The sequence below is a fragment of the Schistocerca americana genome, chromosome 9 (genome assembly GCF_021461395.2).
Source record: "Schistocerca americana isolate TAMUIC-IGC-003095 chromosome 9, iqSchAmer2.1, whole genome shotgun sequence".
NCBI lineage: Eukaryota > Metazoa > Arthropoda > Insecta > Orthoptera > Acrididae > Schistocerca > Schistocerca americana.
The window spans coordinates 43,827,745-43,843,771 of record NC_060127.1 but is presented as its reverse complement, the minus strand read 5'-3'; the positions used below and the strand labels follow the sequence as shown (position 1 = coordinate 43,843,771).

The 16,027-nt window shown below is 42.3% G+C and overlaps 1 protein-coding gene across 7 annotated transcripts in view; it reads right to left on the bottom strand.

Moving 5' to 3' along the window:
* Positions 1-16,027, bottom strand: part of LOC124551113 (zinc finger protein 70-like) — a 147,433-nt gene that overhangs the window by 37,005 nt on the left and 94,401 nt on the right. For all 7 annotated transcript variants that reach the window (XM_047126053.1, XM_047126052.1, XM_047126059.1 and 4 more), the window contains one exon: positions 2,245-2,294. In XM_047126053.1, coding sequence (XP_046982009.1) covers positions 2,245-2,294 — 50 coding nt within the window. The remainder of the gene's footprint in view (positions 1-2,244; positions 2,295-16,027) is intronic.

Sequence of the window (16,027 nt, the reverse complement as noted above, 5' to 3'; positions counted from 1 at the left end):
CGCATTGCACAACCAGCTCACTACACTATCTGAACCCAAGTACTTGTGTAGTTTGATAGAGTAAACACAAGTCAACACCAACGCTTCTGCAGTAACTTTCCATTATTACCACTATCTCGGTTACCATAATGTTGTTGTCTCCACTCTGTAGAACCAAAAGAAAAACATCAACCATTCTAGTTCATTCTGCCAATGACAATACTTGAGAACTTAGATACCTCAACTGGCCCCTGATTGTTTTGACAAGTGTAAATTGACTAAATAAATATTGCACTAGACTAAACTGGGACCACTGTATCAAATGAGCACATAAAATTCTGTTTTAAAAATAATTCTGTTTGCACTGAGACACAAAGTGACGTTTTCTGCTGACACATCACATGCAATATGTGATGAGCAGTATTTGTTTGGACTGACTCCAGATACACATTGCAAAAACAAAACTGTAAATATCTGCCAAAACACCAGAGAAAATGTGCCTGATGGCCATTAGGAGAGACACCCTGTCTATTCCAAAGATGTGATGATTATGAATATGATTTGTGGATATGAATTATCATTAAAACACAGCAACAATTAAAATTAACTCACAAATGAGTAGACTATGAATTGTGCAACCAACATTTATTCATGTATCTTCTGGTCTCAACGGATGAACAGCTTTACCTGAGATCCGTAACACTTTCAGAATTCAGTTGCAACCAAATTTTGTTTGCTGCTAATATTCCATTCAGTCATCATCTGAGTGTAACAGAAAGACTGACAGTTAAGCGCTCTTGTCCACCTCATCCTGATAGAATGAGCCAAGTGCATGTCAATACACTGTGAATCATTGTGGAAGAAATGCCCATGTGGGGCAGAGATACTTGCTACTGTGACCCCACTGTGAAAGATGTTGTTTCACAATTCTGGTCAAACTGAGAATAGTACCGATGCCTGTGAGAGCTAACTACTACCTGTACCAGACTCCATATTTTTTTCAAGCTAAAATCATCATCATGATTAATTAAATCATTTTTCAAATGTACTTCAATAGCTTCCCTGAAAACTGAATCCCAGGAGCATGAAACAGGTGTATCAATCTGGATGTTTTTGCAATCAGTTGTAGCAGCTGCCTGTATACAATGCTCGGTCAAAGTATATTTATCAGACTGTAGCAGGCAAGTACAGTGTTGATGTTCCACACTATGTTTGTGAACTAAACATAGCATGCATCTGCTATTTGGTAAACCTCACAGACAGACAATCTTATATATGGTTGCCATCCTTGGAATCGAGTCATCCTTCATAGAGCCGATGGCCATGGCTATCTTTGGTGCTGGCCGAAAAGTAGCCTTCTCTATGTTGAGATAGAATACAAACTACTTTAGAAGAAAGATTCCCTATGAATAGTAGGAAGACTACGGACTTTAATCTTTCCTCTTCAGCTTCCTGAGGTGGGGTACTCACCTTTGATTTTAATATGAAGAGCACTTCACTGTGAATTGCAGAGTAGTCATGTACATGAAAATGTAGATACAGATTCTTTTGGATCTTTCATGGTGGAGAGAGATTATCTTCAAAAACATATTTGAGGTGTTCGAGTTCTCCCTGTAGATAGTCCTTATCAGCAATCATATGTGCCCTTGAACAAGTATATTGCAAAACAACTGGTCTTGGCAGATTTCCCGCTCACAGGTAAAGAAAAACTTGTACTAGTCAGTTTGCACAAGACACCATGTCCCACGGTGTTGTCAGTTTTACAGTGAACAGAGACATTGAAGAAAGGAAGGCACCTGTTCATTTCTAGCCCCATTGTAAATTTGATGTTCCCATGAACAGAATTCAGATAGTCCAAGAACTGACTAGTTTCTCCTCACCATGGAGCTGTCCTACAAAAGTGTTATCCACGTATGTCTAAACGATGACAGGCTTAAAACCTGCAGAGTCCAATGCCTATTCCTCAAGAGTTTCACAGAGATTCACAATTTTTCCAGAGGTTCGTGTCAGAAATTTCAAATTGTACATGTTCCCCTATCCTACAGACACTAATTAATTACAGGAATGCTTGCTGTTCATGGAACAGGAGTACCTGGCTGGTTGCGTCACAATGTGTGAACATTATGGGCACCAGTCGCTAGCATTCGGTATTCTGTGCACCAAGTGTACAGCCTTGTTTTCTACTGCAACACTTACAGCATGAAGCTGCAAAACTAACCCCACACAAAATGAAAATGTAGATACACAAAAAAAACTGCACAATACCTTCCCGGTTCACTGTCACTGCTTGCTGATTCCACTTCATGTCCAAGCACCTGAAAGAATGATTAAGAGAATATAATAATAATAATAATAATAATAATAATAATAATAATAATAATAATAATAATAGATCCAGCACCATTGTATGGTAATCAAACACAGACCATTTGCAATGCAATGCAACAGCTGATATGATTTCTGTCGAAACAGCTGAAATTATTAAAACCGAACACAGCCCCAGGGCCCAATGGAATCCATATCAGATTCTGTACTGAATTTGTGGCTGAATTAGCCCAGTCCCTCTTCTAGATATAATCCATTGAAGATCCCTTGGAATAAAATGCTATGCCCAGTGCTTGGAAAAAAGCACAGGTCACACCCATCTACAAAAAGGGGCCAATATCCTGACAACTATTTGGTTGTTGAAGCTTAGAACATACACTGAGCTCACATAATGAGGTATCTCCAACTCATCTACAAGAAGGGGCCAATATACTTGACATCGATTTGGTTGTACAACCTTAGGACATACATTGAGCCCACATAATGAGGTAACTCCTACAGAATGACCTCCTCTGTGCCAGCCTGCATGGATTCCATAAACATTGATCATGTGAAACCCGATTCACACCTTTCTCATATGACACACTAAAAGCTCTTTGATCAAGGCAGGCAGGTAGATGCAGTATTTCCTGATTTGTGAAAAACATTTGACTCAGTATCATACCTACGCTTACTGTCAAAAGTACGATCATATGTGGTATCAAATGTAATTTGTGACTGGATTAAGGACTCTGGTAGGGAGGATGCAGCATGTTATTCAGAATGGAGAGTCATTGTCAGATGTAGAAGTCACTTCAGATGTGACTCAGGGAAGTGTGTTGTGATCATTGTTCTTCATGTTGTTTATTAATGATCATGTAGACAATATTAATAGCAACCTGAGATTTTTTTTGCAGATGATGCAGTATCCATAATGAAGTACTATCCAAAAGGAACTGCATATTCAGTCAGATCTCAATAAGATTTTAAAGTGGTGCAAAGATTGACAACTTGCTTTAAATGTGTAGAAATGTAAAACTGAACACTTCACAAAATGAAAAAACATAGAATCCTGTGACTATAATATTAATTAGTCACTGCTGGAATTGGCCAGCTCACACAAATACCTGGCTGTAACACTTTATAAGGATATGTAATGGAATAATCACATAGGCTGAGTCAAGGGTAAAGCAGATGGTAGATTCTGGTGTATTGGTAGAATACTGGGGAAGTGCAATCAGTCTACAAAGGAGATTGATCACAAATCACTTGTGTAACCCATACTACAATATTGCTCAAATATGTGGAATGCATAATAAATAGGATAAACAGGAGATATTGAACATCTAGGAAGGAGGACAGTATGAATAGTCACGGGTTGGTTTGACCCATGGAAAAGTTTCACTGCAATACTGAAAGAACTGAACTGCCAGACTCTAGAAAGACGTAAACTATCCCAAGAAAGTCTACTACCACAGTTTCAAGAACCGGTTTTAAATGATGACTCTAAGAATGAACCATAATCGCCTATATATCACTCACATAGAGATCAGGATATAATAGAGGGAAACATTCCACGTGGGAAAAATATATCTAAAAACAAAGATGATGTGACTTACCAAACGAAAGCGCTGGCAGGTCGATAGACACACAAACATACACACAAAATTCAAGCTTTCGCAACCAACGGTTGCTTCATCAGGAAAGAGGAAAGGAGAGGGAAAGACGAAAGGATGTGGGTTTTAAGGGAGAGGGTAAGGAGTCATTCCAATCCCGGTAGCAGAAAGACTTACTTTAGGTACCTTAGGGGGAAAAAAGGACGGGTATACACTCGCACACACACACATATCCATCCACACACATACAGACACAAGCAGACATTTGTAAAGGCAAAGAGTTTCAGCAGAGATGTCAGTCGAGGCAGAAGTACAGAGGCAAAGATGTTGTTGAAAGACAGGTGAGGTATGAGTGGCGGCAACTTGAAATTAGTGGAGGTTGAGGCCTGGCAGATAACGAGAAGAGAGGATATACTGAAGGGCAAGTTCCCATCCTCAGAGTTCTGACAGGTTGGTCTTAGTGGGAAGTATCCAGATAACCCGGACGGTGTAACACTGTGCCAAGATGTGCTGGCCGTGCACCAAGGCATGTTTAGCCACAGGGTGATCCTCATTACCAACAAACACCGTCTGCCTGTGTCCATTCATGTGAATGGACAGTTTGTTGCTGGTCATTCCCACATAGAAAGCTTCACAGTGTAGGCAGGTCAGTTGGTAAATCACGTGGATGCTTTCACACGTGGCTCTGCCTTTGATCGTGTACACCTTCCGGGTTACAGGACTGGAGTAGGTGGTGGTGGGAGTGTGCATGGGACAGGTTTTATACCGGGGGCGGTTACAAGGGTAGGAGCCAGAGGGTAGGGAAGGTGGTTTGGGGATTTCATAGGGATGAACTAAGAGGTTACGAAGGTTAGGTGGATGGTGGAAAGACACTCTTGGTGGAGTGGGAAGGATTTCATGAAGGATGGATCTCATTTCAGGGCAAGATTTGAGGAAATCATATCCCTGCTGGAGAGCCACATTCAGAGTCTGATCCAGTCCCGGAAAGTATCCTGACACAAGTGGGGCACTTTTGTGGTTCTTCTGTGGGAGATTCTGGGTTTGAGGGGATGAGGAAGTGGCGCTGGTTATTTGCTTCCATACCAGGTTGGGAGGGTAGTTGCGGGATGTGAAAGCTGTTTTCACATTGTTGGTGTAATGGTTCGGGGATTCCGGACTGGAGCAGATTCGTTTGCCACGAAGACCTAGGCTGTAGGGAAGCGACCGTTTGATGTGGAATGGGTGGCAGCTGTCATAATGGAGGTACTGTTGCTTGTTGGTGGGTTTGATGTGGACGGACGTGTGAAGCTGGCCATTGGACAGATGGAGGTCAACGTCAAGGAAAGTGGCATGGGATTTGGAGTAGGACCAGGTGAATCTGATGGAACCAAAGGAGTTGAGGTTGGAGAGGAAATTCTGGAGTTCTTCTTCACTGTGAGTCCAGATCGTGAAGATGTCATCAATAAATCTGTACCAAACTTTGGGTTGGCAGGCCTGGGTAACCAAGAAGGCTTCCTCTAAGAGACCCATGAATAGATTGGCGTACGAGGGGGTCATCCTGGTACCCATGGCTGTTCCCTTTAATTGTTGGTATATCTGGCCTTCAAAAGTGAAGAAGTTGTGGGTCAGGATGAAGCTGGCTAAGATAATGAGGAAAGAGGTTTTAGGTAGGGTGGCAGGTGATCGGCGTGAAAGGAAGTGCTCCATCGCAGCGAGGCCCTGGACGTGCGGAATATTTGTGTATAAGGAAGTGGCATCAATGGTTACAAGGATGGTTTCCGGGGGTAACAGATTGGGTAAGGATTCCAGGCATTCAAGAAAGTGGTTGGTGTCTTTGATGAAGGATGGGAGACTGCATGTGATGGGTTGAAGGTGTTGATCTACGTAGGCAGAGATACGTTCTGTGGGGGCTTGGTAACCAGCTACAATGGGGCGGCCGGGATGATTGAGTTTGTGAATTTTAGGTAGAAGGTAGGGGTGCGGGGTGTCGGTGGGGTCAGGAGGTTGATGGAGCCAGGTGAAAGGTTTTGTAAGGGGCCTAAGGTTCTGGGGATTCCTTGAAGCTCCGCCTGGACATCAGGAATGGGATTACCTTGGTAAACTTTGTATGTGGTGTTGTCTGAAAGCTGATGCAGTCCCTCAGCCACATACTCCCGACGATCAAGAACCACGGTCGTGGAACCCTTGTCCGCCGAAAGAATGACGATGGATCGGTCAGCCTTCAGATCACGGATAGCCTGAGCTTCAGCAGTGGTGATGTTGGGAGTAGGATTAAGGTTTTTTAAGAAGGATTGAGAGGCAAGGCTGGAAGTCAGAAATTCCTGGAAGGTTTGGAGAGGGTGATTTTGAGGAAGAGGAGGTGGGTCCCGCTGTGACGGAGGATGGAACTGTTCCAGGCAGGGTTCAATTTGGATAGTGTCTTGGGGATTTGTATCATTAGGAGTACGATTAGGATCATTTTTCTGCATGGCAAAGTGATATTTCCAGCAGAGAGTATGAGTGTAGGACAGTAAATCTTTGACAAGGGCTGTGTGGTTGAATTTGGGAGTGGGGCTGAAGGTGAGGCCTTTGGATAGGACAGAGGTTTCAGATTGGGAGAGATGTTTGGAGGAAAGGTTAACCACTGAATTAGGGTGTTGTGGTTCCAGATTGTGTTGATTGGAATTTTGAGGTTTTGGAGGGAGTGGAGCTGGAAGTGGGAGATTGAGTAGATGGGAGAGACTGGGTTTCTGTGCAATGAGAGGAGGTTGAGGTTTGTTGAAAAGGTTGTGAAGGGTCAGTGCTTTGCCTTTCCGGAGGTGGGAAACCAGGAGATTGGACAGTTTTTTGAGGTGGAGGGTGGCATGCTGTTCTAATTTGCGGTTGGCCTGTAGGAGGATGCTCTGAACAGCCAGTGTGGATGTGGGAGAGGAAAGATTGAGCACTTTTATTAAGGATAGGAGTTGGCGGGTGTGTTCATTGGCTGAGTTGATGTGTAGGTGAAGGATTAGGTGGGCAATGGATTGTTCAGTTTGGAATTGGTATAGAGACTGATGGAAAGAAGGGTTGCAGCCAGAGATGGAGGCCTTTGGGTGTAATGCCAAATGTCAGACAAGCCTGAGAAAATAAAATATGGGAGCGTAACCTGGCTAGGGCGAAGGCATGTTTGCGGAGGGAATGTAAATAAAACTTAATGGGGTCGTTGTGGGAGTGTTGTGAGGGTGACATGGTATTAGAAGGTGGAAAGTGTAACATGAGGCTGAAATGAAAATGAAAATAAAAATATATGGGGAGAGATAAAGGTGAACTAGAAAGCAACTGGAGATCTGGTGTGAAAAAAGGCGAAAAAGTGTTGGTTAAAGCTGGGCGATGTTGATCCTGTGGTGAACTTGGGTTGGCAGACAACGATGTGCACAAAGGTTAGGTGGTTGTGTTGCCGTCAAAACACATTAAAGGGTGGGGAAATTTGGGAAAATTTTTAAAAAACTGCGTGTAAATAATTCTTCTCATGTTCCATATGTGAATGGAACAGGAAGAAATCCTAATAACTGATACAATGAGACATATCCTCTGCCATCCACTTCACAGTGGTTTGCAGACTATAGACATTGATGTAGATGTCACAGGACTTCATCTCCTATTTTATTCCCAAATTGCAACAAATGGAAATAATTAAACATGATATCAGTGTCACAATATGTTCCATTTGATTACTCAAATTAGCTTCAGGGTGTATAGTGGCAGTGCAAAAAAGGTTGCCAATGTGGGGAAAGCTATGTAGGCTGACTGTGCAAGCAATGAAGTGACTCATAAAACTGGAACACACTTTTTGACTAATCCTGAATAGATGATGCTGATTAATCATGTTGTTGTTGTTGTGGTCTTCAGTCTTGAGACTGGTTTGATGCAACTCTCCATGCTACTCTATCCTGTGCAAGCTTTTTCATCTCCCAGTACCTATTGCAACCTACATCCTTCTGAATCTGCTTAGTGTATTCATCTCTTGGTCTCCCTCTACGATTTTTACCCTCCACGCTGCCCTCCAATACTAAATTGGTGATCCCTTGATGCCTCAGAACATGTCCTACCAACCGATCCCTTCTTCTGGTCAAGTTGTGCCACAAACTTCTCTTCTCCCCAATCCTATTCAATACTTCATCATTAGTTATGTGATCTACCCATCTAATCTTCAGCATTCTTCTGTAGCACCACATTTCGAAAGCTTCTATTCTCTTCTTGTCCAAACTATTTATCGTCCATGTTTCACTTCCATACATGGCTACACTCCATACGAATACTTTCAGAAATGACTTCCTGACACTTAAATCAATACTGGATGTTAACAAATTTCTCTTCTTCAGAAACGCTTTCCTTGCCATTGCCAGCCTACATTTTATATCCTCTCTACTTCGACCATCATCAGTTATTTTGCTCCCCAAATAGCAAAACTCCTTTACTACTTTAAGTGCCTCATTTCCTAACCTAATTCCCTCAGCATCACCCGACTTAATTAGACTACATTCCATTATCCTTGTTTTGCTTTTGTTGATGTTCATCTTATATCCTCCTTTCAAGACACTGTCCATTCCATTCAACTGCTCTTCCAAGTCCTTTGCTGTCGCTGACAGAATTACAATGTCATCGGCGAACCTCAAAGTTTTTATTTCTTCTCCATGAATTTTAATACCTACTCCGAATTTTTCTTTTGTTTCCTTTACTGCTTGCTCAATATACAGATTGAACAACATCGGGGAGAGGCTACAACCCTGTCTTACTCCCTTCCCAACCACTGCTTCCCTTTCATGTCCCTCGACTCTTATAACTGCCATCTGGTTTCTGTACAAATTGTAAATAGCCTTTCGCTCCCTGTAATTTACCCCTGCCACCTTTAGAATTTGAAAGAGAGTATTCCAGTCAACATTGTCAAAAGCTTTCTCTAAGTCTACAAATGCTAGAAACGTAGGTTTGCCTTTCCTTAATCTTTCTTCTAAGATAAGTCGTAAGGTCAGTATTGCCTCACGTGTTCCAGCGTTTCTACGGAATCCAAACTGATCTTCCCCGAGGTTGGCTTCTACTAGTTTTTCCATTCGTCTGTAAAGAATTCGTGTTAGTATTTTGCAGCTGTGACTTATTAAGCTGATAGTTCGGTAATTTTCACATCTGTCAACACCTGCTTTCTTTGGGATTGGAATTATTATATTCTTCTTGAAGTCTGAGGGTATTTCGCCTGTTTCATACATCTTGCTCACCAGATGGTAGAGTTTTGTCAGGACTGGCTCTCCCACGGCCGTCAGTAGTTCCAATGGAATATTGTCTACTCCGGGGGCCTTCTTTCGACTCAGGTCTTTCAGTGCTCTGTCAAACTCTTCGCGCAGTATCATATCTCCCATTTCATCTTCATCTACATCCTCTTCCATTTCCATAATATTGTCCTCAAGTACATCGCCCTTGTATAGACCCTCTATATACTCCTTCCACCTTTCTGCTTTCCCTTCTTTGCTTAGAACTGGGTTTCCATCTGAGCTCTTGATATTCATACAAGTCGTTCTCTTATCTCCAAAGGTCTCTTTAATTTTCCTGTAGGCGGTATCTATCTTACCCCTAGTGAGATAGGCCTCTACATCCTTACATTTGTCCTCTAGCCATCCCTGCTTAGCCATTTTGCACTTCCTGTCAATCTCATTTTTGAGACGTTTGTATTCCTTTTTGCCTGTTTCACTTACTGCATTTTTATATTTTCTCCTTTCATCAATTAAATTCAATATTTCTTCTGTTACCCAAGGATTTCTACTAGTCCTCGTCTTTTTACCTACTTGATCCTCTGCTGCCTTCACTACTTCATCCCTCAAAGCTACCCATTCTTCTTCTACTGTATTTATTTCCCCCATTCCTGTCAATTGCTCCCTTATGCTCTCCCTGAATCTCTGTACAACCTCTGGTTCTTTTAGTTTATCCAGGTCCCATCTCCTTAAATTCCCACCTTTTTGCAGTTTCTTCAGTTTTAATCTACAGGTCATAACCAATAGATTGTGGTCAGAGTCCACATCTGCCCCTGGAAATGTCTTACAATTTAAAACCTGGTTCCTAAATCTCTGTCTTACCATTATATAATCTATCTGATACCTTTTAGTATCTCCAGGGTTCTTCCATGTATACAACCTTCTTTCATGATTCTTAAACCAAGTGTTAGTTATGATTATGTTGTGCTCTGTGCAAAATTCGACCAGGCGGCTTCCTCTTTCATTTCTGTCCCCCAATCCATATTCACCTACTATGTTTCCTTCTCATGTCTTAATCATAATGAAGTAAAATTCAAAATGAAAAACATACTTTTTCCAGGAATCTTCTGATGAGTTTGATGCAGCCCACCACAATTTACTCTCCTGTGCCAACCTCTTCATCTCAAAATAGCACCTACTCCCAACCTCGTCAGTTATTTGTTGTATGTATTCTAAACTCCGCCATCCTCTACATTCGTTGACCTCTATCACTCCCTGTAGCACCACAGAAGTTATTCCTTACTGTCTTAACAAGTACTATAATTCTGTCACTACTTCTAGTAAGTGTTTTTCTTTTCAGACAGACAATCTCAGAAATTTCTTTCTAAAATTAAGGCCAACTTTTGACACTAGAAGATTTCTTTATCATGAGAAATACCATCTTCTTCTGTGATAGACTGGCTTTTACATCTTCCTTGCCTTCATTCATCATGTGTTACTTTGCTTCTAAAGTAGCAAATTTCATTCACTTTATCTACCACACAATCATCAGTTAATCATGAATCTCATTTCTGTTGCTCCCCAATAATTTGGTTTTCTTTCAGTCCATATTCTGTGCACAGTATACTCTACATCTCAGCCAACACACCCTGTCATTCTCACTCACTTCCATTGAGGACAGCAATGTCCATTGTCCTCAATGAAACTTATTATTAATAGCCTTTCACTCTGATTTCATTCACAGTTCTGTATCATCCATATCCTTCATCGCTGCAAAAGCTTGGAATGTTAAAAGGCTGAATTGGCACACTTCAGTATTTAACTTGGTGTCCATTGTTGCATGAAGGGTGGCATAATCAAATTAATTTAATAGTTTCTTCATTCAAAAACTTATGTGTGATCCTTTGCTTGCAATGTCAGGCAATTTGTGACTATGAAATGATTTATTCAAAGCAGAAAAATTAAACTGAAAGCATTAATTAATTTTTTCTAGCTTACATAACACAATCTTGACAACTACCTTCCTATATAAAAGATAACGACCATTTCCTCCACCAACTCTCCACAGTTCCTATCCCTTTACCATACGGTGCACTGCTCATCATTACTGATGCCACCTCCCTGTACACTGACATTCGTAATGCCCGTGGCCTTACCGCTATTGAACGCTACCTTTCCCAATGCCTGAGGGATTCCAAAACCAACAAGCTCCTTCCTAGTCACCATGACCAACTATATTTTCACCCACAATTACTTCTCCTTTGAGGGTATTACCTACAAACAAATCTGGGGTACGGTTATGGGCACCCGCATGGCACCATTCTATGCCAACCTATTCAAGGGCCATCTAGAGGAACCGTTCCTAAACACCCAGAATCCTAAGCCCCTCACCTGGTTCAGATTCATTGATGACATCTTTGCTATCTGGATCAAAGGTGAGGACAACCTATCCACATTTCTCCAGAACCTCAACAACTTCTCTCCCATTTGCTTCACCTGGTCCTACTCAACCCAACAAGCCACCTTCTTAGATGTTGACCTCCATCTCGAAGATGGCTACATCAGTATCTCCATCCATATCAAACCTACTAACCACCAGCAATACCTCCACTTCGACAGCTGCCACCCATTCCATACCAAGAAGTCCCTTCCATACAGCCTAGTCACCTGTGTTCATCACATCTGCAGTGACAAGCAGTCTCTCTCGAAATATACCAAGGGTCTTACTGAAGCCTTCATTGACCGTAATTATCCTCCCAAACTTGTACAGAAACAAATCTCCCATGCCTTATCTTTCCAGTCCCCCACCACCTCACACCACAGTCTAGCCATGGAGGAGTATTCCCCTCCTAACTCAGTACCACCCAGGACTGGAGCAACTGAATTACATTATCTGCCAGGGATTCGATTACCTCTAGTCATGCCCTAAAATGAGATATGTCCTTCCCACTATCTTCCCAGCCCTCCCACAGTGATATTCCACCATCCATTGAACCTACACAACATACTTGTCCATCCTTACACAACCCCTGCTCCCAATCCCTTACTTCATGGCTCATAGCCCTGTAATAGACCTAGATGCAAGACCTGTTCCAAACACACTCCCACCACCACCAGCACCACCTACTCCAGTCCAGTCACTTAACATCACCTATACCATCCAAGGCAGGGCTACCTGTGAAACCAGTCATGTGGTCTGCAAGCTAAGCTGCAACCACTGTGCTGTATTCTATGTAGGCATGACAAGCAACAAGCTGTCTGTTCGCATGAATGGCCACGGACAAACTGTGGCCATGAAACAAATGGACCACCCTGTTGCTGAACACACTGCCAAACATGATATCCTTCATTTCAATGACTGCTTCACAGCCTGTGGCATATGGATCCTTCCCTGTAACAACAGCTTTCCTGAACTGCGCAGGTGGGTACTTTCCCTGTAATACATCCTACATTCCCATAACCCTCCTGACTCAATCTTTGTTAGTCGCTGTCCTCACCCATCCAGCCCCTTTCCTGTTCCCATTCCAGCACTACACAGCCATCATTCCACCACCACATTGTCTTTTTTTAAATTTTTTTAATTTGTTTCTCTCTATTTCTCTCCTTTTCCGCTTCTTCCCCCCCCCCCCCCCCACACACACTTCCCACCTCTACCCTATCCACCACCAACCTGCAGTACATCACTGTCCGCCATCCCCACCATACCATCTCATCCCTCCCCCTCTCCACCCCAGCCGCCTCCTTTCCCCCACCCAGTCGCCACTCCCATCATGCACTGGTGCTGCTCCTCACAGTGTTGTTTCAGTTGTCTGGGACTGCAGTTGTGCGTTCAATTTGTGTTTGCATGAGTGTATGTGTGCATGCGTATGTGTGTCTACTGTTGACAAAGGCCATTGGCTGAAAGCTAAGTGTGAAAATCTTTTCTGTTGTGCGTATCTGCAACTCAGCATCTCTGCTATATGGTGAGTAGCAGATTTTCCTTCTCATAATATTGTTACATTCCATGCTGAATTTTCCACTGTTTGATTCCAAACTGTCTGTTTTATATGAATAATACTGTTACAAAATGTAGAAAATTGAATGCCCTTCACAAATGCAGTGAGCTATACGGGTACCACAGTTTGCAATACACCTGGCACTCTGCTACGTTAGAGGCTGAACTGTAGAGGACGAGGACTACTTCCCTGCCACTGGCAGTTTTAATCCAAGCACTTCTCTGTTGATTTTCTATTCTTACTGTTCCTTCTTGGTTATCACACATTACATACAAGTTAAGGACCACTTACGTTTTAAACATCAGGAAATATTTTATTCACACAAAATTTATACATGGCAATGTTCATATATGACTACATTATGTTTGTGCATAATCCCCGACAAGTTCGATGCACTTCTCAAGTTGCGTTATGTGGTCCTCGATCACTCTGTCAAAAAAATCTCCCGGCACAGCCCACAACCAGCTTGACATCTCTTCCCAGACTTCCTAGTTGATAGACAAGTATTTTCCACAGAAATGTTTCTTTAGGTGAAGGAAGAGAGAAAAATCACTGGGTGATGGGTCTGGTCTACAGGTTGAATGGTTAATGGTATCCCACTCGAAAGACTGTTGTTTCATTGTTTTTTACCAGTCTCCAAAGTTTTTTTAACTTTTCACAATAACAATCGCAGTCGATTATATACCCCATTGCCAAAAATTCAGTGAGAAGAACTCGTTTTCGATCCTTGTCAGACATTGCCAGATGAAATTTTTGGATAGGAGGGGAACTAGGGTGATGTCTTGTCACTGATCGCCTTTTGGACTGAGGCATACGATGGTAAGCTCGTGTTACATCACCTGTAATGACTGAGTTCAAAAACTGATCTTCCCTTTCAAAATGGTCAAAAAATTTCTGTTATCTCCACACAATTTTCCTTGTGAACCTCTTTCAACATTTTTGACACCTGATGAGCACACACCTCCCTGTGCCACAATTTTTCTTTAGAGTACTTCTATGATCAAAATTGTGAGATCCCAGAGTGTCAGACAGTTGTCTTCTCAATTTTTTCCAACAATGCATCATCAATTAATAATCTTCTTCCCCTTCCTTCCTTGTCACACACACTAGTTCTACCACTCAAGAACTCAGCACATCACTTCTAACATTGCAGTGATTAATACATAACCATAAATGGCCATCAGGCAATGATGAATTTCAACTGGGCAGATCTTCTCCATGTTAAGAAAGTGAATAACCACGTACACATCACATTTGGTAGCCACAGCCAGACTGAATAAACAGTGGAGGGGGAAGACCACACTACAAGTTAGTGTTGCCAACTAGTGTGAAATTTTGTCTGGATCACTGCAAATGACAAAGTCTTCAATTCTTGGACAAGCCTTGTATTACCTGTCTCCCCCACAGCATATACTGACTTTTCTGAGGATCTTAAAATCTCTAGCACTGCTTTACATTGCTGAATGCTGCTTCTAGATAGCCAAATAACATAAATGTGTCTTGAGTATTCTTTAGCATTGTTAAGCATTGCATTCATAACCAAGCAAACACCTACAGTCAGTTCAATAAATTGCTAGCCATTGCACACATCCAGCAATGTCAATTGGGACTAGCTCCATAACTACTCTTACCACTGTACATTATTAATGCAATCACAACTATAATTCTGTCTAATTTCCTCTTTTGTTTTACTTATTAGACATTATATTTTTAATCAATATTCTTCTTCTTTCATTAGCATGCTTGCATCCTGTTTCCAAACTGATTAAAATCTGGGAATTTATTGCTTTATTCTAGTCTATGAACAGTGATCAAAATGTTCATTTGTAATCCATCTGGAAAATCATTACATTCATGAACAACGACACAATATACACTGATCAGCTGGAATATTATTACCACCTACCTAATAGTCAGTATGTCCACCTTTTACATGGACTACAGCGGTGACAAATCATGGTATGGCAGCAATGAGGCCTCGGTAGGTCACTGGAGGGAGGTGGAACCACATATGCACACACACATCAGCTAATTCCCCTAAATTCCGGAAAGAATTGGGGGGGGGGATCAGCTCTGATGCCACATCACATTCCAGATGTGTTTGATCAGGTTCAGAACTGCCAAGTTTGGGGGCCAGTGCATCAATCAGACCTCGCCACTGTGTTCCTCAAACCACTGCATCACACTCCTGGCCTTATGACACAGCCCATTATCTTGAAAACTTTCCCTGACATCGAGAAACATGATGGTCATGAACGGATATATGCGGTCTATGACCAGTGTACGATACTCCTTGGCCATCATAGTGCCTTCCACAAGCTTCATCGGACCCATAGTTGCTCATGTGAATGACCTCAGAGCATAATGGAGCTGCTGCCAGCTTGTCTCCCTCCCTCAGTACAGGCGTCAGAGAGCTGTTGCCGAGGAAGAAGACGATTTGTGCCCTCTCATTGGCATGATGAGGAAGGTAGCAAGATTCATCAGACCATACAATGCTATGCCACTGTTCCAACATCCAGTGCTGATGATCATGTGCCATTTCAGACTTAATTGCAAACATCATGGTGTAGACATTGGCACATGCACGGTTTGTTGCCTGCGGAGGCCCATCATTAGGAGTGTTTGGTGCACTAAGTGTTCAGACACACTTGTACTCTGCCCAGCATTAAAGTCTAATGTTATTTATTCCACAGATCACAAACTCTCTTGTTTTACCAGTTCACCCAGCCTATGGTGTCCAACATCTGCAATGAAGGGTGACTGCTCAACCCTATGATGGATGGACATGGTTTCATCTCGGTTTCACCATGCATTAAGGACATTCATTGCAGCACTCCTCGAACACCTGACAAGTCACGCAGTTTCCAAAATCCTCATGCTGAGACTCCTATTCTTGGTTTTCTTCACTGTCTGCTCAAAGTACAGACCTTCTCAACTGCTTCTTCCCTTTCATATC